General features: G+C 45.2%; 1 protein-coding gene across 1 annotated transcript in view; it reads right to left on the reverse strand.

Moving 5' to 3' along the window:
- The window catches only part of ADCY5 (adenylate cyclase 5), a 204,614-nt gene extending 182,644 nt beyond the window's left edge, over window positions 1-21,970 (reverse strand). The window contains exon 1 of the mRNA XM_085066957.1: window positions 20,308-21,970. Coding sequence (XP_084923083.1) covers window positions 20,308-21,309 — 1,002 coding nt within the window. The 5' untranslated portion in view covers window positions 21,310-21,970. The remainder of the gene's footprint in view (window positions 1-20,307) is intronic.
- Between the last annotated feature and the right edge of the window lie 343 nt (window positions 21,971-22,313).

Below are 22,313 nucleotides of genomic sequence, written 5' to 3' on the forward strand. Positions count from 1 at the left end.
ACCAAGCCAAAGAGGCCATATATCCCATATTAAGCCCAAACCACACTCTGCTATTTGGAGAATGCAAATCCAGCCAAAGCCACAAACAAAATGGATTGTTCTAAAATGCATTTCCAGATGGATCGTGATGAATGAAATACAGAACACCTACAAAGAGATTTTCATCTTCAAAAGGAACCAGTGCATCTGATCTCCCTGAAAACCAGGTCTGGGAATAGGGAAACTATGGAAAGAGGGACTACCTCTTTCTACAACAGAAATACTTCACACTCAGATTAATGCTTTCCACCCACAGATCATAGAGCATTTTTTCTAAAAGCAAGCACTATTCTGGTTTCACTCAGAATAGCAGAAGCAAGGCATGTAAACCACTTGCTCAGGGTCACACAATACAATATGGTATTGTCAGCTCTTTGACCTTGCTTTTCCAGTGCTTACCTTGCCCTATTGTGCTGCCTGGACAATGTGTTGATAGACAACAGGCTTTGTAATCCAGCAGAGCCCTGTAAATCACAGCTACCAGTCTGCCCACACCATGCCTGGGTTTAACTGATTCAGGAGCTGGTGGTTGTTGCCAGCACAACACTGATGCAGGAAACCTCATCATATTCACACATTAACAGCATGAGCCTTGCAATCATGACACAGCACACCGCTGGGAGTGCCATGCAGAAATCACACTTACTTTGGATGCTACTGGACAGACACTCTTCTGCAGGACTAAAGAGGGGGTCTCAGTAGTTCATGTGGCTCACACAACTATGCATATCCCCTGGGTAAGACGTTTACCCTGATTTCTTGATGCAAAAAAGATTCACAAATATAATGCTGTTTTAGCACACCCTGAAAAAGCCAGAATTTGTGTGGATTATCTAACAAATTCAAGGTCTCTCCTTTTTGCACTAATCCAGGCCTGGAATTTGGGTGTCCTCCTTAGGCAGATTGAAATCACAGCCCCAGCCACTGCAGTGCTATCATCACAAGATTTTAGCAGCACCTCACAGACTATATGCAAGTATCTTCCTTGTAGTCCAAGTCTCAGAGGCTATCAAACATAAAGCATGAAATCTTCTCTCATTTGGAGCAACATTTTAGCTAGGAAGGCCATTTCCATGAGATGTGCACACATTTCAAAATGTAAATATAGCAGAGCAGGAAAAGAAAAAGGACTCTTTTACTGCTAATGAATCACCCTTGTTGAAAGCTTCCTTTGGGGCATTCTGCCATCTGAGTCACTTTGCTCTGTATGCTTCTTAGCTTGGCTCTCTCCAGGCTTCATTCACCTGACATACATCTCTCTTTAGGTTGCAGAGATACATGGCTCTGCTTCTTTAATTCTGTATGTCATTAGCTGGGCAATGGGTGAATATATGGGTATAGATATTTTAAGGTGATTGCAAGGACAATGAAGGGGACAAAAGCATACTTTAAAACAGCATTTTTCTTTCAAGAGCAATCATGTTACAGGTCAGAAAAGTACTTGTATACCCTCATCTTCAGGAGAACTTTGCTACACGTTAACCAGCTGCTCCTCATATCACTTGTGGCATGGTCTCTATAAACATGAATTAATTTCCTCATCACTTTAACAAAGATGAGATTGATAAATTAAAATGAGTTGCTTAAATTAAAGACATGCATGAGGACTTGGGCCCTCTTAAGCCCTATGACCTGGCCTGCCTGTTAACAGAGGAAGTGTTAACTGCTTTCTCCTCTTTTACTCTGATGCAATCCAGGTCAGATCCCATTGCATTAAACCATATATAACCACCTAAAGAGCTGTGTTCTGGCCAGTTTCCCTCACACTTTCCATACACAATTTCACCCACACAAGCATGAACAAGCATGCTACATGTCCTGTCTTCCCCTGTATCATCTCAAACTATCCTTCTCCCCCTTCCTCAGGTTATTTCAAATCTAGTGAGTTCCCAGATCTGGGTCTCCACAAAAATATTTGTGCTGCCACAGCAAACACTTCCTTTGGTGGCTGTGCCAGGCTATGCAGGTTCATAGCGTGCATTAAACCAGGCCAGAAGATTTCTCTTCTGCTGAGGAGAAATCACATCTGGTAGGCACATCCCTGACCAGCACTTCCTCCAAAAAAACTCCTCAGAGTGTCCTGTCTTAATGAATTAAGTTGTCACTCCTCCATCCTCAGCAGCTCTCTCTTTCCCTTCATCTAGCCCTGGCAGCCTCCACCTCATCCTTCTGGAAGAGGCCTCAACAGGTAAAACATGACTTTAATAAAAGCATGGGAAGAAAGCTGTGTGAAGCCTTCCCTACACAAAGCCACAAGACCCCACAGTCAGGATTTGCTTTAACACAAGATCCAATCCCCTCAAGTAACACTTTTGCATATAATTGCTGATCTGTACTGCTGGGCAAGGGCAAGCAGAGGGAAGAGGATTCTGTACAGCACTCTGCTTTGCCTGCTGATGATTTTCTGACATGATTAGACACTGTGAAACACCCTGCAAAGAAACTGAAATACACCTGCTCAGCTGTTGGGCTGACTCACTCACAGAGCCACAGTAACATCCAGCGTGACTGCAGCTCAAGTGACACACCAGCTTCACATACTCCTGGGTCTGCCTGCCCCTGGCAATTCTGCACGTGCAAGAGGACACAATCACCTTCCCACACTGTGGGAAGTTTTGATCTGCAAACTTTACTCTGTCCAATTCCACAGGCTCGGAGCCTGGAAGCAGAGCTGGCAGCAGCAACACAAAGACAGGGCATGGGAGCCTGTCAGCAGTGTGCCTTAGGTGGATACTGATTGTTGGATGATTACGCTTGCAAGCAGTCTGCTGTGTTTACAGTTATACAGCAGATGGTTCCTTTAAAACAGAAAGCCTCAAAACAGGAGGTAGTCCTACCACCAAGTTGTTTAGTGAAAGTTTCCTACAATTTTTCCATTGTCAGTCCCAGCTGAGAGATGTTTGTTAAGGAGAAGTCACACTTGAAAAAAGGACAAGCATGTGCATGCCAGAAAATTTCTGTGTTAATCCCAATATAAGATCCGTGACAAGACATTGTGGGTCTCATTTTCAGAGTGTTTGTTTCTTTCATCCAGCCTCTTGTCCTCTCCTTCCTTCACTCTCTTTTTTGAATCCTGCTTCATACAATTTTGAGCAATCATTACCCACTCAGCCTGTTGCCATAAACCCACAGCCCCCTTCCAAGAGAGCCACAGGTCTTGGGCACACTTGGCCCATTTTGGTGCCACAGCCAAGACTCTGCACTTCCCTGCATCCTACACAGCACCTTACCAGACTGCTAATTTAACTGGCTCATGAGATTTTGTCCAGCAAGCAACAGATAACACTTCACAATTCATTTTAATTGCAACTCCTTTGTAGTGTTTTCCTTTATTCAAGGGAGAGAAGAAAATTAAAGAATTGGCTGATTTGGTCCAGATTACAACACCGATCCTTGCTTTCAAAAAAACAGACACAAGTATACTCTAAAAATAACAACTCCGAATGACATCTCACAGCTGCCTCTGCTCAGCTCCATGCTACTGATCCTCCTGGTTTCTCTCAGGCTGCTGCCCTTGCCACCTCCACACAAGCCCACAAGCCTCTTCCATCTCAGCAAGATGTTTACTGTCTCCTCACAGACTCTCTTTTGCATCCCATTTTCAGTTTGACCCTCCCCAGAGTCCCACTGACCTAACTCCACCATCCCGTGTATCTCACTTCTTCTGAACAGTGAGCTGCCACTGCATTCTCTTTCCATGAACGGCACAGAAGGGGTGGAGAACAGAGGAAAACAGGCAGGCAGGACTGCAAGCACAGAATTCAGCAAGGAAGCTGTAGGAAAGCCATCAGCACCTCTCAGTGCTTGCCCTTTACCTGCACAGCACAGACCAGGCCCTTCCTCTTCAGTCCAACACACAAAGAATTGTCAATACTAACCTCTTCCCTTTTGCTCCCCCTTGCTCAAATTTAAAGCTGCATTCCCACAAATAACAAAACCAGACACCAAGCCTCCAAGTCTACTGTATTTCCTTTAATTCCTAGCAGAAGTCTGCTGTTCAGAGTTTAGTCAAAGGTGCTGTGAGAACCCTTTCTGCTCTGCCACACCAATTTCCACTGCAGATCACATCAGTACTCAGCAGGCTGTGGTATACAAGAGTGGTCAGGCAGCTCATGCCTGTTCAAGTGCAGCTACATTCAAAAGTTGGACTGAACAGTAGGAAATACAGAAGCCCACAAGCTTATTATTTATTCTGTAGAAATGGCTAGAGGCAAGAGGAGGCAGTCACACTGTTTAGTCAATGAAAAATGCTCTTTAGGAAGATTTTAGATGTCTAAATTCACAAGACCCACTTGGGAACCTTCAGATGCCTGAGGCATCCCATGTTGAGAGCCAAAGCACTACAGGAAAAAATGGCTTTGGAAACTTCATCTCACATTTTAACCAATTCAGCAAGAAGCAAGAAGGTTTTACTGCTTCCTCAGATCTCTCCTAAGTTCCCTCATTACTGAGGCTGGAGAGCCAAGGACCTCAGGAAGCCACAACCATTCCCTTTGTACTGCAAGGTAGATGGGTCAACCCAACTGTCCTGTAAGTTCACTGTGGCAAACATGAGATGGTGCACAACATACCAAAACCCACTTTCTTCTGGCACCATAACCTCACCAGGATCAAGACAGACAAACTCTGTGCTTGCTCATCCAGGAGGATCAGACCACTGTCTTCATCACACTCCTCAAACACCCCAGCACAGAGAGGGATTCTGCTGGCTCAAGGAGCTGAGCCAGCCTCAGAGCTTGGATTAGACACATGATCACCACAGATAGATATAATGCAGCCTCCCAGACCCAAAGCAAGGGAATGCTCACGAACACAGCTGCTCAAAAAAAAAAAAAATCTCACTATTCCATACACTGTTCCCTTAGGACAAGTTATTCTGGTCCAAAAAAAAAACCAAACCAACTTTTAGAAAACACAGCTAGGTGAAAACAAAGCCCAGGCACCCTTTTCTATACCTTCAAGGCAGATGCTAACACACATCTGTGCATGCAACAGCCCCAGAACATGAACCAGTTCAGAGCACAGTTATGGAAAGAGGTGCTGGCACAGCTCCCTTGGCCATTGCTGACAATGCTGTTTTGTTCTTCCATAAAGCTGTTTTGTTTAGGGCCTTCTTTGAAAATTCCATCATGACACATGTGCAAAGTGCCAGCATGGATAAATGTGCTCCTCCAGGATTGTTTTCACCATGGTTAATATTCTACCCCCCCCAACCTACTCAACCACAGTCTGTTCAACATGCTCATTACTTCAGAGCAGGAGTATGCAGTTGTGTCCCCACACAATTTCTGTGTGTCCCTGCTCTTCCCAAAAGTCACCAAGCACTCCTGGGGCAGCTGCTTTTCCTGGATTTTGAAGGCAGCTGCAATGATGGGGCTCACACACCCTACATGAACTCCATCCACCTCTGTGAACCACACAAGCCAGTGCTCCTGAGACACAAAATCATGGCTCGATGCACACTTCTGTTACAGAAAGTGTGTTACTCATCAGCACAACAGTGTAGGACCTCAGTGCAAGGAAGTTAGGAAGCACTTGAGTATTAATGCTAGCAAAGTAAAAAACCTCCCAATTTCCTCAGCAAAACAGCACTTGACCCACATTTTCTAGAAAGCAACAGCTTGCATTTTAGTCTGTGCAAACTCTCCTTAAAAAGAAAGAACTGACCCACATTTGAACTGTCTCAGTAACCAGTGGTGCATAAAAAAGACTCCCAAAGTAACACCATTAACCCAGAGTGTCATCTCCAGTAGATAGGTTCTCTAAGACAATTTTACAGGGACTAATGCTGAACTTTTTTTTTGCCTACAGCATCCACTCAGAGTAAAGTTGTTTACTACATACTCCCATCCAGGGTAATCATACCCAGCTTCTGGGGAAAAAACCCGATTCCACCCCAAAAATATAAATCATAAACTACCAGTTTCCTATGAAGAGACACTCTAAAAATATGACTTTGCAAGCATTCAAGAAACAAACATAGATGTGTGGTCCATGGTACAACGTGCAATGAGGAAAGCCATACAGGAAGGCCTGCACCAAAACTTCTCTGCCAATTTAACATGCACCATCTACACTTCGATGCTCTCCTCCTACTATCAGTAATTTGTAGGTCCCTTCTAGTACTTTAAGGCCTTACTTTTTCTATAATCATTGAATATTCTGCTGCAAGCTTTTTTGCCAGACCTTTCCTATTCAGATTCATTTAAAAAATCTCCTGGAACAGTTAATGTTTTGGTTAAGAATCACATCATGTAACTCCATATATATGAGAGTTATACACATGCAATCTATACTCCAGCACTCTACACTCCAGAGCCATCATTGGTCGCAAATACACACTGTATATCACAGATATTTTAAGGCCCCCATCACTGTGATATCTAGTTCAAGAAGACAGTTAACAGAAGAACTGCTCTGGAGTTTCCCACCAGCAGGTTCCTTTGCCAGGCACTGCCACTTGTGGTGCAGTTCATCAGAAGCCAGCCCAATGTTCTGCTGAAAGGAGGTCAGAAACCAGGAGTGACAAAGCACGTCAGGGAGAGATGGTGCTGGAAGTCTGTGAGGCCCAACTGCAGCACATGGGCAAGTCATGGCCTGATTTGCTGGAAATAGGGATCGTTTCCTCTGCAGAGCTGGTAGCAGAACAGGCAGGTGGGCCAGGCAAGGCAGCAGAAGAAAGAGGCAGGATGCCAATGTAAGCCTGAAGCAAATTAAATATCAGAAGGCAGCAGGTTCCTTTGAGACTGCTTGGTTGCTCTTTTGGCAAAGGAGGAAAGCAAGCCATTAAAGAGGCAGAATACACCCGTGTCGACTTCATTTGCAGCACTAATTGCCATGCACGTGCACTAATTGCCCTCACATGAAGTGCAAGGGACTGGGCACTACTTGAATCCCAGGCAGTAGGTGAGTCTTCCAAAGTAACACTTGTTGGATCATGCTCTCACCACACATTCCACTTGTACCAAGGAAAAATGGAAGGAATCAGTGCAGCCTTTTTTTTCATAAAGTTATCCACTGTAGTTTATTCAGAGACCAAAAAAGGAAACTTTAACCAGATCACCAGAGACATTCAAAACATTAACAAAGTTTGGAGCTTCTTACCAAGCTAAGAGAAGGGAACAGCCACTGAAACAAACTGCTCCCTGCTGTCACTCTGGAGGACAGGGCAATGGAGATCTATCCTGCAGCCACCTTCTGTGATTGTCTTTTCTTCTGTCAGTAATAGCAACACTATTGGACTGCTCTCAGTAAAAGCTGATGGCTGTCAGGGCTCATCCTAGCTACCTGCACAGGTAAAGTGCATCAGAAAAATAAACACTGGCGGCAGAAACCCAGAGCTGCACTGCCTGGGGCCTTCTCCTGGGGCTGTTTACATCACTGAGGAGCTGAAAGCAAGGAAAAAGCAGAGGGAGGGTGGACTGCAGCAGGTGGCCATCCTCTCTCCTGTTTTGTTAAGGGTTTCCTGGAAAAACAGAATTGAGAGACAGTGGAACAGATTGTCCAGAGAAGCTGTGGATGCCCCATCCCTAGAAGTGTTCAAGGCCAGGATGGATGTGGCTCTGAATAACCTGGTCAAATAGATGTCCAAATCCATGGCAGGGATGTTGGAACTAGGTGATCTTTAAGGTTCCTTCCACTCAACCATTTCATGATTCTACAAAAAAGGGGTTCATACCCTTCTCTCCAGTAAAGTCTGAAAGAAGCATATGTCTCTATCAGGATGTTAATATATCCTTAACATCCTTCAGCTGCATTTGCTCCTAGTTCATTAACACTCTTTTCTCACTAGATGATACCCACCCCTCTGATGTGCTTGCTCAGGTATGCATGTGCACCTCCCAGGCTATTTTGGTCCAAATATAGGGACTAAACTAACTTTGGATGAGTTGGGCTGCAAAAAAATATTTCCATTACTGAGTCTGACTGTTTGGCAGTAATGGTATGGCTGCTAAAGCACATACAACTAAAAAAACCTGGAAAACGAGACTCAATGATCCATTACCACGTGAGTGAAGAAGAGAAAATGCACCTACTGAATTTTTTTTACAGTATTTCTTCCCATTTTTTTTCCAGGACCTACAAAGAAGTCAGGTTGGGGAGAAAGACAGGAGACACTGCAGACACATCTTTCACCAGCATCTCTCTGATACACTGCAGGGTGCCTAGTACAAGACAGATGCCTCTCAGTAATTCAAGAATTGATCAGTGTAAATCAGTCACTAGTGTTCTACACCAACTGTCCCTTCACACAGAAAAGCCCTGAGGGGAGTTAAAGGCATTTTGCAAGCAGCCAGAGGGAAAAAGATATTTTTAGTGAAAGGCAGGAGGCATTTAGATTCCAACTAATTTCTTGTTGTGCTAAATAAAACCTGGACAAGGCAACAATGATTTAGGGTATGGTTAGAAGAGAGGTAAGATTCCTTTTAGATCCCGTTGGGACAGAGAAGTAGATATCACAGCCATTAAGATTCAAAAGTTAGTTGACTGTCCTGGAAATTGCAGCTCTGCCTAAGACCATGGTTTGTGCAGAAGGCACCCTTCAGGGTTTTTCTCCCTTCTACTGAAAGGAAATCAACATTTTCACTCTGCCCAGACCCAAATGCTGTCTCCATGAGCAAGCCAATATTACAATGCCACCCATTTGAAGGGAGCACAATATTTCTCCAATAAGCTTCAGCAGCAGGTTTGGCAGGCAGGGAGCTGTCACAGCATCTTCCCATGAAGTTTGACATGCAGAAGATATGCTCATGTTGCAGCAAGGCACTTGCTCAATAGCGTATGGAGTATTGCAAATGGCTTAAACAGAAGGAGAGCTGCTGGAAACCAAAGGAGCTTCTCCCAGGAAAGACACAGAAGAGCATCACCCTGCCACTTCTGTGGCATTCCAGGTGGCAGCCTGTGATCTCAGACATGCAGTATTTTGTTCTGGTCACAGCTGCTAAAGAATTGGCAATGAAAAGGTTTGGTCTCAGACCCAAGCAAGAAGTCATGCTCTGAAAGCAGATCATTTCTATGAGAAGGATGAGTCGTGAGCAGTCGCAGCACCCCTTGCACAGAAACAGCCATAGAGGGGACAAGCTGCTGAAAAGCAGCTTTGGAAATGGGGCCAAGGGCTGGCTAAACATGACAGAGAAGCTCCTCTCTTGAATCTGCCCCTATCACAACCAGCCCCAGCCCTTGCCAAAGGGAAAACCACAGCACAGAGGGTGACACTATCTGTTCTAGCAGAAAATGGCATATAAGGGCAATGCACTAAGTTAATAGTATTAAGTACTCCTCACTTACATAAGCTACACCCTGAAGATATTATGGTAAAGATTGGTCTGTTCAGAAAAGTTCATCAAAATAAATTGAAGAAAATTATTTAAACCTGTGAGAACACTTCTTTTAACAAGCATGACTTTATTTAGTTTGCATTCCCTCTGGAAGTGAATTAAATTGAGTCCATTTGCATCTAAAACAGACTAGTAAGGTGGTTTCAGCAGTAGACTACAATTTCTGTATAGTGGGCTCTATATTGTGGTTTAACTAATCCACAGTGTTACCTTTCCTAGACATCATTACTTGGACAAACCTTCAGTGTCATGACACAGCCAGATACTCATTACCTGCATTAGGGAAGAAAGAAAACAAACAAACAAAAACAAAATTGCAGTTTCCTAACTCTCTCTTGAGATATGGAAATATTTTCAGGAAATACTTCCCTAAGTATTTTTTCACAGTAATTTCAACCACAGTGCAAAAGGCATACACTTTTAAGAGCCCCTGGAGCAGCCCTGGAGTTCTAAAGAGTTACCTAAGTATAGCTAGAAGGATCAGGCACTGAAAAGGAGGTCACTTGTGAAAGGACATGTAACCTTCAAGATTATTGCTTGTACTGCAGTGTTTTTAGGAAGGCCCCATTCAGGAATGAGACCCAGCTGTGCCAGATATCATTCAAATGCACTGTTTGTGACAATAGAGAATGGCAGGCTTTGGGTGGGGCAGGAACTAAAGCCAGGTGAGGCAAGGAAACTAAGCACCAGTTTCAGCTGAGAGCAGCCAGAGAGCTCTAGTCAACAGCTCTTCTTTGCTGTCTGCTCCTACACAGGGCTGTACTTGCTGGTTTGCTTAAAAAAAAACCACCAACCAAACGAACACACTAGAAAGCACATCAGTCCTTTTGTGACCCCTGAGCACATACACAAAGGAGGGGTTTTTTAGAAGGGTCTGTGATTAGTACCTGCCACAAATGGTTTAGGCTGACTTGGTCTTGTCTTGGTGCAGCAGGATGGTGTAGCTGACCTCTGGAAGTATCCTTCAACCATATCATTTCAGGTTTTGTTCCTTCCAAAACTAATCAGTACATCTGTCATACCAAAGGAGTGACACTTGTTCTAGCACACTGACACAACTAAGAAGATACAAGCCTGAGCTCTAGTCCCTCATTTTCCTGGCTTGTCAACAGCCTTGCAAATTTCTCAGATATGATAGTAAATCCATATGCACAGCATCTATTTGGTAGTATACTGCTAAAAAGTCCAGAATAGACATGGAACAAAGAAAAATGCCATATTCAACATCAATTAAGAAGGCAAGAATATAATTACCCAGTACAAAATCTGGGCATGATGTCAGAGCCCCTTCACAACTAACACGTCCATCTGTGTTATATTTAAGTAGATGCCACCAACTTGAGCAGAGAAATACCCACAATATGTTCCATCACAGGGTATTAAAATCCTGTCTTACTAAGAAGAGAGAGGAAAAAAAGTATTGGTTCAGTTCACCTTCAGTTCAGAAATCACTGCAGATTGCTTTTTCAACTGACAAATACTGTGCAATGAAGCATTTAATTTTTTTTGTTGTTTTTATTCCATACCATCTGACTAGAAGAAGTTTTAAAGTGCAGAATTGTGCAGTGTGTACTGTTAAATGAGCTCAGTAGTCCATCCTGGCCTTATGATCCAGAGAGTTCACCACTCAACAGCAGTTCCCACACTAGTAACCTACTTCATGTTCAACGGTCTTAAAGACTGCATTTAGCTTTTAGCATGAGTGAGACTGACGTTGTAATTACACATTCTCCCACCACACTGCAGAGCATCATCTTTCCTCAGTACCACAGAGAATTTCTTCCTCTCCTCTACAAGATTACTAGTAACCAACCACCTGAAAAAAAGAAATCCCTTTTAAGCGGAAACATCTTCATTAATAATATATCCCTTGGTCCCCCCTTTTGTGCAATTCGGTGTATAAATACCCACATGTTAAGCAAGAATACTCAGAGAAAGCTGCCATCGGGTACTTCCCAGCAAATGGAAAGAGTTCATCACTCAGCAAGCATATCTGAATAGCTCTGTCATCTGTGGGCTGACCAGCAAACTACTGTTTTTAGAAAGACTGATTTGAGTAGTCCCTTACCACACTGCTGGCTCTAAGAATTCAGTTTGCAGTGAGAGGGACACAGGGATCAGTGCTTGCAGCATTTAGTCTAGAGCAGGGAATTAAGGGAAGGAGGCAAGGCTTTTTCTGGAAGGGAAGATACAGCCAGGGAACTGTTTGCATCAGAAACATTTTATGACAGATTCTTGCAAGCAATGTCATAGCCTTTTCTTTTGACTATGAAGTGAGACAGAATGTCTTATACAAGCTGCAAACATATTTGAGGAGTAAACAGTTTGCGTAAGTTGCCTCTTTGAAAAATCAATTTCTAATGTCTGGGGGGAAAAGAAAGAGAAAACACAACCCTTTCTTTATTTCTATTCCCTCTGTGTTGCATCAGCACAGTCCTTTGTTTACTGTCTGCGAAGATGCACCCTGATACTATTGGAATGTGTATACTGAATTTGAAGAGTAGCTTTAATTCCCAAAACTCAACCTCCCAAAAGCAAAATTTCCCAGGAAAAGACAGGATGATAGCCAAGCCCGGCAACACCACAAAGACCCAATTCACAGCAAAAGTTTGATGGGTATTACATGGGTGTGTAAAACTTTTCATGAAAAGAAAAGGCAGTTTAATATTTCATTTGGAAACTCATCACTCAAACTGCAGAAGCAGCAGTCTAGGTAAAGGAATTATAAACAAAATCAGGGCAGGATTGAGGATGCTTTGAAATATACTTCTCTTCTGCTATTTCTGCTGCTATGAAGTAGGAGAAGCCACAAATGATGACTATACAATGCACACTACAGACAGTCCTGATAACATCTTAAACACACAAATATGATTTGTGTTCCTGATGTCTGGGGAAGGGAGTAAAGATACATGGCAATTACATTAGTGACATATAAATATGAAGAAAAAAGTACATAATGATATTTTATTTGCAGAACAAAGCCTGACAATACAATGAAACTTTCTGCAGTGAGTGCTGTAACAAAAATCCTACTTGGCATCACCAAGGCCAGCCTGGCACTAGAAGCAATACTGTTGGTGATGCCAATGCTGCCCATAAATTCTTAAACTGTGGGGAGTTCTACCATTTGTAAACACATCATCTTTGTGGTGCAAAACCAACTGTGTCTGGCTGAAGCAGTTCACAAGCCTGTCTACCTACCAGGCTCCTGATGGGACAGAGCTTCCCAAATGTTCAAATGCAAGACTGGAAGCAGAAGGCAGAGCTTTAAAGTGTGTTCAGTCCATTTCTCTGAGTGCCAGAGCAAGACCATCTTATGCTAAATTCTCCTGCAGATCTGCTGAATGATGCCATTTCTGTACCTGCCAGTGATGAAACCGGCAAGACTCAGCACCATCATAAAACATCACGGAGAGTTTCACTGGGAGTGGTCCACTTGCAGGTGCTAAAAAGTATTTTGAGTCTTGTCTTGGCCTGACAGCCATTTTATGTGTGACTTTATTAAGTGCTAGAAAGTTCAAACTTTCTTATGATAAGGTGAGAACATTTAGGAGTTCAGGAGACAAAGATTAAAATTCTTGTCTGTTTCCCACACCCCCTCATAACTAGATTATCCTTTTTAATATCTTTGGGGTTGTGTTTTTTCATTCACATGAGATTTCCCCTTGGGTTTTTACCTAGCCTAAGGACTCCATAATAATGAATCAAATTAAGTTTCTGGCAGCAGCAAGATATATCTCAGGTAAAGACAAAAAAAATTTTTTTTTTTAAAGTATCACCAGTGTCAAAACAAAAAGAATAAAGAGCATCCCATGGATGAAAGATATCACAAGTTCAGATCACTAGGCTAGACTTCAGAGGGAGGGAAGGAACTAACACCAAGTGTATCCCACATCAAAACACAGGACTTGCAGGAGATGAAAAAAGTCACACAGCAGTTAGGAACCCCACCCATTTCCCAGAAGCTGTAAATCTTCATGTTCCTTGCACACACTTTGTCACTGTCCTACCCCTCTGGGCCATAAAAAACCAACATGTACCACGTCATGAAATTATGTAGCAGCTGGAAGGCTTGAGGCAGATTCTGGCGCACTCCAGCTCTCCCCAAACTATATCTTCTGGGCACAGATTACCTGCAAGGTGCCTGTAAACCTGCAAGGTGCCATGTACAGTATAAAGCAGATGGGAGGACAAACCTTGCCCAAGGCTGGCAAAACTTGGAGCCCTGTCTTCTACCTCCTCAAACAAAAGTGGGTAATTTCTCTGAACCGCACCCACCTGCACAGGGAAAAAGAATTAAAAAAAACCCAAAAAACCAAAACAAGATGGGGGGGAAAAAAAGAACAAAAAAATTAAAAATACGTAAAGAGAGACAAGAAGGAAAAAAAAAAGAGATGAGAAAGAAAAAAAACAGAAGAGAAAGACAGGAGCTTTTCAAAGAATGGGTTCTCAGAAGCCACGACCAGCTACAGGGTGGATCACTTCACTGCACACATGGAAGCTGTGGTCAAAATAATTTTGATTTTTACCTCTCAGATTTTCAGCTGCTGCTGAGAATTTTTCATTGCATCTTCTACCAAGACAGAAGGAAAGCTCATTTAATTCAATCAGAAAATAAGATTAATACCCAGTAGTACCAAAATATGATAACCAAACCAGCTACTCCCAAAAGACTGTAACTATTCCAACTACTGCAATGGCCAAAAAGTTAGCAATTGTTCTACTTTTCTTAAAAGACGGAGAGGGAGCTATGGTACATGACTGAAAGATTAGCTAATCAGACACAAATTGAATGCATTTGGAGAACAGCCTGGTGCCCAAAGTTCACATTCCAGCTGGGCTGAGTCCCAGTCCTCTTCCACCCCAGACCTTGGCAGTGCTGCCCACACAACAGCGAACTCAGAGCAAAAGGCCATTTAGGAAGCACTGGGCCAATTCAGGCTCCAGGAGGGCATGACCAGTTCCAGCAAGCCTTTAGCACCAGGATAATCAGCATTTTATATCCACTGCTGTTCAGGTTTATAAATCATCTGAATGAGGTTAATCACAAAAGACCACATAAATAAGATGTCCTGCCTTGGACAGGTCTCTGACAGAGAACAGAGGTCACACTGGTGTCAAACTAAGCCATCGTGCCCAAGACACCAAAGGACAAGTCAGTGGCTGCTTTGTAAGATTAGGGCATGGAAAGTTATCCTTCTGCCTCATGTACCTTGATGAATCCTGATGTTTTTCTGAAGTATCTTCCCCGCTCCAGAAATAAACGGAACTAGCACACCCTGCCTTTTCAAGCGTGTCATAAAAATGCCTAGAAGGACAAGTCTTTTGCTATGCACCTCAATCATCCCTATAAGGTTTTGTCTTCAATTCACAAAGATCCAAGCCAGCTATAAAAATGCATTTACTATGACAAGGCTGAGAGAAATAATTCATATAGGTCAGTTTATCAAGACAACAAACCTATTAGGAATCCAGTAACACGGAGAAATTAGTCACATAGCACTCTATCACACTAACAGGTTTTGATACTGGTGAACATTACAGTGAAATATTAAACTAATTCATGGTGGGGGGAAGGTAGATAAAGCAAGGGGTTAGATTAGGAGGTGGCAGGATCATAGTGTAATTTAGGAGATAAGAAAAACAGATATGCCTTTGTAAACCTCAAGCAACACACGCATTCCCAAGAGATACAGACAATATTCCTACAAAGAACTAATTGATACACAATACCTCAGGGATTTGCTTAATTACTTCTGTTACAGAATTACCCTAGGGAGGCAACTATCAATGCAACACTTACTGAATATTTCAGGTTGCCATTTCTTCCCTGAATGCAAGACCTCAAATCAATTTGCACTAACTTCGGTGCAACTGCTGCTCAGGCAGATTTTTCAGTAGTGAGCAGTGCTAGAGCTCTCCTTACTGCACAAGAGCCCTACTTATATCAATGTTTAGGCAGAACAGGGCATAAAGTGCTGTTTGAGGCATCCAGTACCTGGCCCCATGTGGCTGAGCACCTTAAAAATCCCATCCTATACAAATATTACTCAAATATATGTTCCAGGTGGAAAAAAGTAAAACAAGCAGCACATAACCATAAGAGAATTGGCACACAGATCCACCTGCATTCCAGGTAGTTCATCTCTCCTTGATGAATAAAGACAACGCTGCTTGAAGACAATGAAAGCGCAATGCAAGGACTTGATTAACACACTGCTGAGAATCCGTCTCTAAATCAGTCATCACTTACATATATTAAGCATGCTGAGGCTGAGATGGAACATAAAGTACTACTTCTCCTACTGTGTGACTAACTTCTCGTTGAATGCCATTCAAATTGCCATCAAGAAAACATCTCTACAAGGTGCTAGGAGATATACACAAGATTCAAGTTGACTCCCTTCCCAAAAGTAAGAAATTGTTTTTAACCCTGCCTAAGTGAGTTTATTTACGAAAAGGAGAAAGAGAGACTGGTTTTCATACCAACATCTTCCTAGAAATGGTTAAACTGAAATGCTACACTTTCAAGAGAGCCACCATGCAGGTGCAGATCAACCATGTACCATTAATGTGCATTGGCAGAGACAAAGGCCAAGACATACACAGTTCTCAGAAGTGAAGAATGAGGAGTGCTAGTGTAATGTTGTTACGATGTAGACATGCAAAAGCATCAAGCAAGAAGGTGCCCAAAATCAGAGAGACATAAAAGGCATGTGCTGAGGTAGTTCAGAACTTTGCTGCTAGAGGTCCTTTGCAGAAGGTCTGCAGTAGTATTTGGGGAGAAAAGGGATAAATGCATTTCAGTGTCTCTTTCAATTACTGACACAAGACAAAAAAAAAGGTATTAATTTTTTGTGGTACCTTAACAGTTACCTACTCACACTGAGTTAATAAACTACAAAGACTTAACTGTATCCTTGAACAAGGAACCTCAGAAAGTTACAATAAAACAGGTTTCGATGGGAAAAAAGGAGTAAATCTAACCTCAGTCCACAGGCTTGTTTGATGTTTGTATATGGCATTCTTATCCCCTACTCCTGGTCCCCCACCCACTCCCACACACAATCCCCATCCCTTTTTAAGTCTGATTCAGAGCCCAATAAACTCTCTTGTGAAATTCCCTGTCCCTTAGCCCATAGTCTTACAAAAATGCCAGTGCTTACTCAAGACTATCTGCACTGAGGGCAGCTGGTCTCTTCACATGACTTCAGTTAAGCATCTGCAACCCACAGGCTGCAGCCTCTTCCCATGTGCCTGTACAAGTCTGTGGGTCAGCTGGGCAGCTCATTCCGATCGAAAGAGAATAAATCTCAGTGTTATCTTTGCTGTGAATGCAAGGCAGATTACTGATAAACAGTATATTTCTTTCTCAGTTAAGTATTAGAAAGCCTCATTCACATGTGAAATAATTCTTAGGTGAATCCTGGAGCTGAGTGTGTTTTCAGAGCCTGAAAGTGTTATCAAAACTAACACATGGAAAAGGCTGGCCTGAAGAGATACTCTTACATACAAAGGGAAGACGAGACATTTCCATGCAGTGGAACATATTTGTAATCTGCCCCAGAATAACAAAAGGACATAGACCTGAAGACAAATACAGTCATCCCCTCCCCAGCAAATATGAAAGAAATTCCTCTAGAGTTAACTGATCACAGGAACACAGGAAAAAACCCCTTTTAAGCAATTGAGATTTGCAGTTGGTGAAGCATCATCTGTGCACTGTATTCTGCTTCCAGCAGCAGCCTTTGGAAACAAGTAAATTCTCAAACACAGGATTTCTTTTTCTCCCCTCCCTCAGCATTGGATAACTTTTTAATATAATGAAATAATTAGCATATTTTTTTTAATTCCAATCAAACATCAATTCAAGAAGCCAAGATAAATGCTTCTAGCCGATCAGACTCACAGAGGTACAAGCTATACCCACTCCTTTTGGTAGTGGTGCTCATTTTCTGAAAGACAGATTCCTCCAGGTAGCAAAGAGAAGTCAGAGCCTACTTTCCAAATCCAGTGACCCCGGAGGAATTATTTTAAAAAGCATATAAGTTAAGACTGAACAATCACAACTACTTTTACTCCTTCCACCTTACAAATTCAGAAACAGCAGGCTGCATTAACCCTTCCATGAAGTCTGACTAACATAGCCTTGGACCAGAGAGACTGGAGAGAGAGAAAATCCCATAATGATAGGAGAAGATAATTCAGACAATAAAACCATGTATCCTCAGCTAGGGAATTCAACAAACTGTCTTTCTCCCAAAAGGGACCTACAACCAAGAATTTCACTCTCTTGAGAAAGAGGAGTTTTTAACAGGCTCCAGAGTCTTATGAAAATGCTCAGGAGTCAACACAAGAGTCACCCTGCTCTGAATGTCAGTGGATCATAACAAGAGCGTATGATTTCTCCTGGCTTGGAAACAACTTGGAAAGGATTAAAAGCAAAAAGCCCCCCACAAAGAAACCTTGCTTGGGTATTAATAGTTAAAAATGCCATGAAAAAGAGAGGAAAGGGGATGTACATCCTAACCAGCCTTTCTTCTGTGACTGCTGAGTGTAAAGTACCATCCGGTCACACAGTCACGAATGCATTCAAATCCACTCCTGCTCCACAAAACCTAGGCTGATGTGACTGCCAGCGTGAAGTCACAGAAAACATCTTAATTCCCTCTTCTTGACTTATCTGGCCTTCATCTGCCTTTGCCTCTGGTACTTTGAAGGAGGAAAATAGGGCTTGCGTGCATTAGGGGGGCAGAGCTGAACACAACAGATTTCCACGGCAACAAGAAACAGCCCCAGTGAGGAAGGCCTGCTAATAGCTGTGAGGCAATGTGCTCAGCAGAACAGATTTTTCTATCAGACAGCCCGAGATAGCAGCTCATGTTCATACACAAACGTGTAAGGAATCGGATGCTTGGCCTTGTACAACCCCACTGAATTCAGCCCGTGTTACGCCAGTGTAGACCACAGCAAGATAAGAGACTGTGTTAGAAGAAAAAATAAACAGGCAATGTGGAGACACACTTTGAAGACAAAGTAAGAGTGCTCCTAGGACATTCCTCATTAACTGAACATTTATTGTCAAACTGTAGAAGAAACCCAGCACTTCTATGAAAGTGAAAGCAACTGTGCAATGCACAGATTTGTGCATACTGTACCATCACCTATTGCCCATGCTTTTACCTTTGACAAGTGCACATTTATACACGAGCCCAACTTCTTACAAATAACCCTGCTGTTTGGAAAGGGAGGGAGCTGTAACCGTTCCAGATTTTCTACTGAGGGAGTCAATCATTTGGCCTTTGTAATTTAGGCTCCTTTCTATTAAAATAAATTTACCAACACTTCCCCAACATGCTGATACTTTATTCATCCTCCAAACTCTGCTTGTAACAGACAGCTAAATCTTCTAGCCACAATCGCAATGGGATTTGCCTTCACCTGGAAGGATATAGTCTCCAAATACACTGATTTCAACAGGACAAGTCTCAGTTTATAAAGCAAAAAGCACACATGAGGCTTTGCAAGACCAGAGCCCCAGTGGGGAAGAGCTGAGGCCATCAGCAAACTTTTTCAAGTCAAGCAGAAAAACACCAACTGTCCCACTCACAGTGTATGCTCTGCTGGAAATGCACAAAAAGCCATTTATATCAAACATAAGAAAAATATGTCATGTAGAGTTTATAAAAATATCTGTAACAAACTAAGAACAAAGCCAGAAACTGTCCAAGTAGGCTGAACTGGGCAGGGGGAAGAAGAGAGTAATTTCATGGGCTATTTTGTACAGCAGAACAGCGACAGCCTCATTCTAATGAGGTTTTATTTAAGTTTTAAAACTTTTCTTGCCACTGCAATAGGTGGAACTGAAAACAATGCAGAACAAAGACTAAAAGTAGACACCGAGCGCAAAGGTTGATTTTTTTATTATGTGTTAGGGCTGTAAAACTACCAAACACCTGATTTTAATAAACAATCCCTGGTTTACACACAAGCATCAGGGCTGACTCTGTGACAGGCTCATCCGTGCTCAGAGTCCTGCACATCAGAAGGATTACAACTGCCTCATAGCTTCAACGTTTTAAATCAGTGATTTCCTGATTGCCATGGTGTGTGTTAAGCTTAAAGCACGTGAGTCCCAAGGCTGCTTGCTTCGCTTGAAGAGTGGCGCCTTGTATTGCTGTTGTTTATACAGATATGGTAATTAAAAATTGCACTGTAATGCATTTGATAATAGTCTTATTGTTCCCGTGAACTGAACTGCTTCAGTTAAACATGATATCACAGCTAAATAACAACCTGCATTTATACTCTTTTTTTGGTACTTTTTATCCTGGCTGTACAGGAACTCCAGGCTTTTTCACCATGGATATTTCTAGCATATCTCAGAGCAAAACACCTTCCTGCTAAACCAGAAGCCTTACTCACATTCCCGTGGAGCATGCTCTCCTAAGATGCCTAAGCTCTGCGCCAACACCGAACTCAGAGTGACACTCAAGGATAACCTCTCCCTGATAAAAACAGCCAGACTTTCCACACATTTCTCAGTAACACAGCACCATGCACGGATACTGTTCCACAGGTGGGCTCAGCAAGGGCTGTTTATATTAAATACAACTGAAGGGCATTAGCAGGGCTGCCTGACAGCACTGGAGCAGCCGTCATGGGAACCCAGTAAGGCACATTTCTTGTATGTTTAGAGCCTTAACTTGGAGCAGAAACTAGGGAACACCACACCTATGAAAAAAAGCAAGACTGCAGGCTAGTCACTCCATTGCACACCATCCCACACAGCAGTAGGTAAACTAGGGGTTCAACTGGAAGTCCTGTCAGCCTTCCAGCATCAGGCAGGCCTATGGAAGTAAGACTACCCCACTTCCCTTGCCCTTCAATGCTGAGCACACATCCACATCCCTCAGGGCTTGCCTACCTGCTTCAGGAGGAACTTATCCTCCGCGTTGATCTTGAGGGAGACGGCCAGGTGGATGGCGGAGAGCACCACCCCGCTGATGACCGCGGCCCTCATCCGCACCGGCAGCAGCGTGTAGATGCTGTAGATAAAGAAGACGGTCCACCAGATGCCCTCTGAGGCGCTCCTGGGCCACACCAGCAGAACCCCTACCACTTGCACTGCCAGGATCACCAGGATGACAGAGTAGCATGCCAACCACATGTGGTCCTGGTGGAAGTCGTTGCGGTTGCACACCATGCACAGCACCACCATCAGCACGATGGCCAGGGAGAGCACCACGACATAGGATACCTCATAGCGGCCGTGTGCGGCATGGAAGATCAGCATGACCACACAGACCAGCACTAGCACGGCCAGAAGCATGGTGAGGCTGCTCTGGTTAAGCCGAAAGAAGTAGCGCTGATAGAGACGTTCCAGTTTCTCAGACTGGAACTTCTTGGACCTGAAGATTTGCAGCAGGCTACTGCAACAACTGCCCATGGAGAAGGCCGCCTCGGAGTCCCCCTCGTCCCCGTCCTCTTCCTCCAGCTCCTCAATCTTGGCCTTGATGCGTTTCTCCTCCAGCCCCAACTCCACAGAGCGGGGCCGTACCTCCCCCTGCTCCCCCAGCTGTCGGGGGCTGGCATTGTTGGGGGCAGCGGGGGAATCACTGCCGGGAGGGTGGCGGGACCGGTGACGTCGGCTGTCGTCACCGTGCTCCTGCCAGGCAGATTTGGACCTAAAGCTCATCATCCTGCAGCCGCTCTCCCCGCGGTTCCGGGGCTCGTAGTCTTCCTCGCTCCTCCACCTGCTCGACATGCGGGAGGCCTTCTTGCCCGAGGACCTGCTGGGAGGCGGCGGGTAGGAGTAGCCATTGGCCCGGGCCTCCGCCTCGCCCCAGGCCGAGCGGTGCTGCTCGGTGCCTGCCCAGGGCGCGGGACCGCCGAAGCCCGGGGGGCTGACGCTGTTGGACCGGGACATGCCCTGAGGGACGGGGCCGCGGGCGAAGGGATGACCGCCGGGCAGGCACGGGGGATGAGCCGCCGGGAGAAAACCCCAAAAGGCAGCGGGGAAGGAGGGGAAAAAAAATGAGGGAAAAAGAAAAAAAGAAAATAAAAAAGCCAAAACCCGCAAACGCTCCCAAAGTCTCCGGAACGGCCGGGCGTCCCCCGAGCCGGGGTGTCCCCGGCGGGACGCTCAGGGCAGTGCCATCGCCGGCCCCGCTGCTTCGACACCGCCGAGCGCGCTCGGCACCGCGGGGACCGGGACGCCCCGGCTCACGGCCGCTCGCCCTCAGCCGCGCCGCGGCGGCCGCAGGGGCTCGGGGCGCCGCGGGGGAGCCGCATCGCAGCGCGCCCGCACCGCGCCGGCCCGGCCCCCGCCGCTCGGGGCCGGGCGCAGGGCGGGCGCTTCGCCGCGGGCCGGTCGGCGGGGAGCGGGCGGAGGCTCAGGCTCGCAGGGATGCGGCAGCCGGCGGCGGCGGGAGCATCCCCTGCCCGAGGGGCGCGGCGGGGGGGCTGCCCGGGGCGGGCCGGGCTGCGGCGGCGCTCCTGGCTCGCCTCGCCTCCCAGCGGCGGAGCCCCGGCGGTAAGGCACGGCCGGCGGCAGCCGCGCCGCTCATGCACCCGGCCGCGGCGGCCGCGGCGCCTCTTCCACAGGCACCGGGGAAAAGGGGAGAAACCGGCAAATCTGAAAAATTTGAAGGGTAAGAGGAAAGAAAAAAATTCAAGAAAACCCGAGCAAGAGCAGAGGCCGGGGCTCTGCGCTGCCTCCCCCGCGCTGTCAGCGGGGCGGCGGTGCCGGTGCGGGGCTGCGGGCGGCAGCGGCCCCGCGCGCGGCTCTCCCGGGGACGGCGGCGGCGCGTCCCGGCCCCGCTTTGTGCTCCCCATTCAGCCGCGCGCCGGCCGCACCGCCCCCGCCCGCCCCCATTGGCGCGGCCCCGCCGCCGCACAACGCCATTGGCCGCCGCCGCCGCCACCTCGCCA

Source organism: Lichenostomus cassidix, chromosome 7 (genome assembly GCF_008360975.1).
Source record: "Lichenostomus cassidix isolate B80296 chromosome 7, HeHo_3.0, whole genome shotgun sequence".
Taxonomy (NCBI): domain Eukaryota; kingdom Metazoa; phylum Chordata; class Aves; order Passeriformes; family Meliphagidae; genus Lichenostomus; species Lichenostomus cassidix.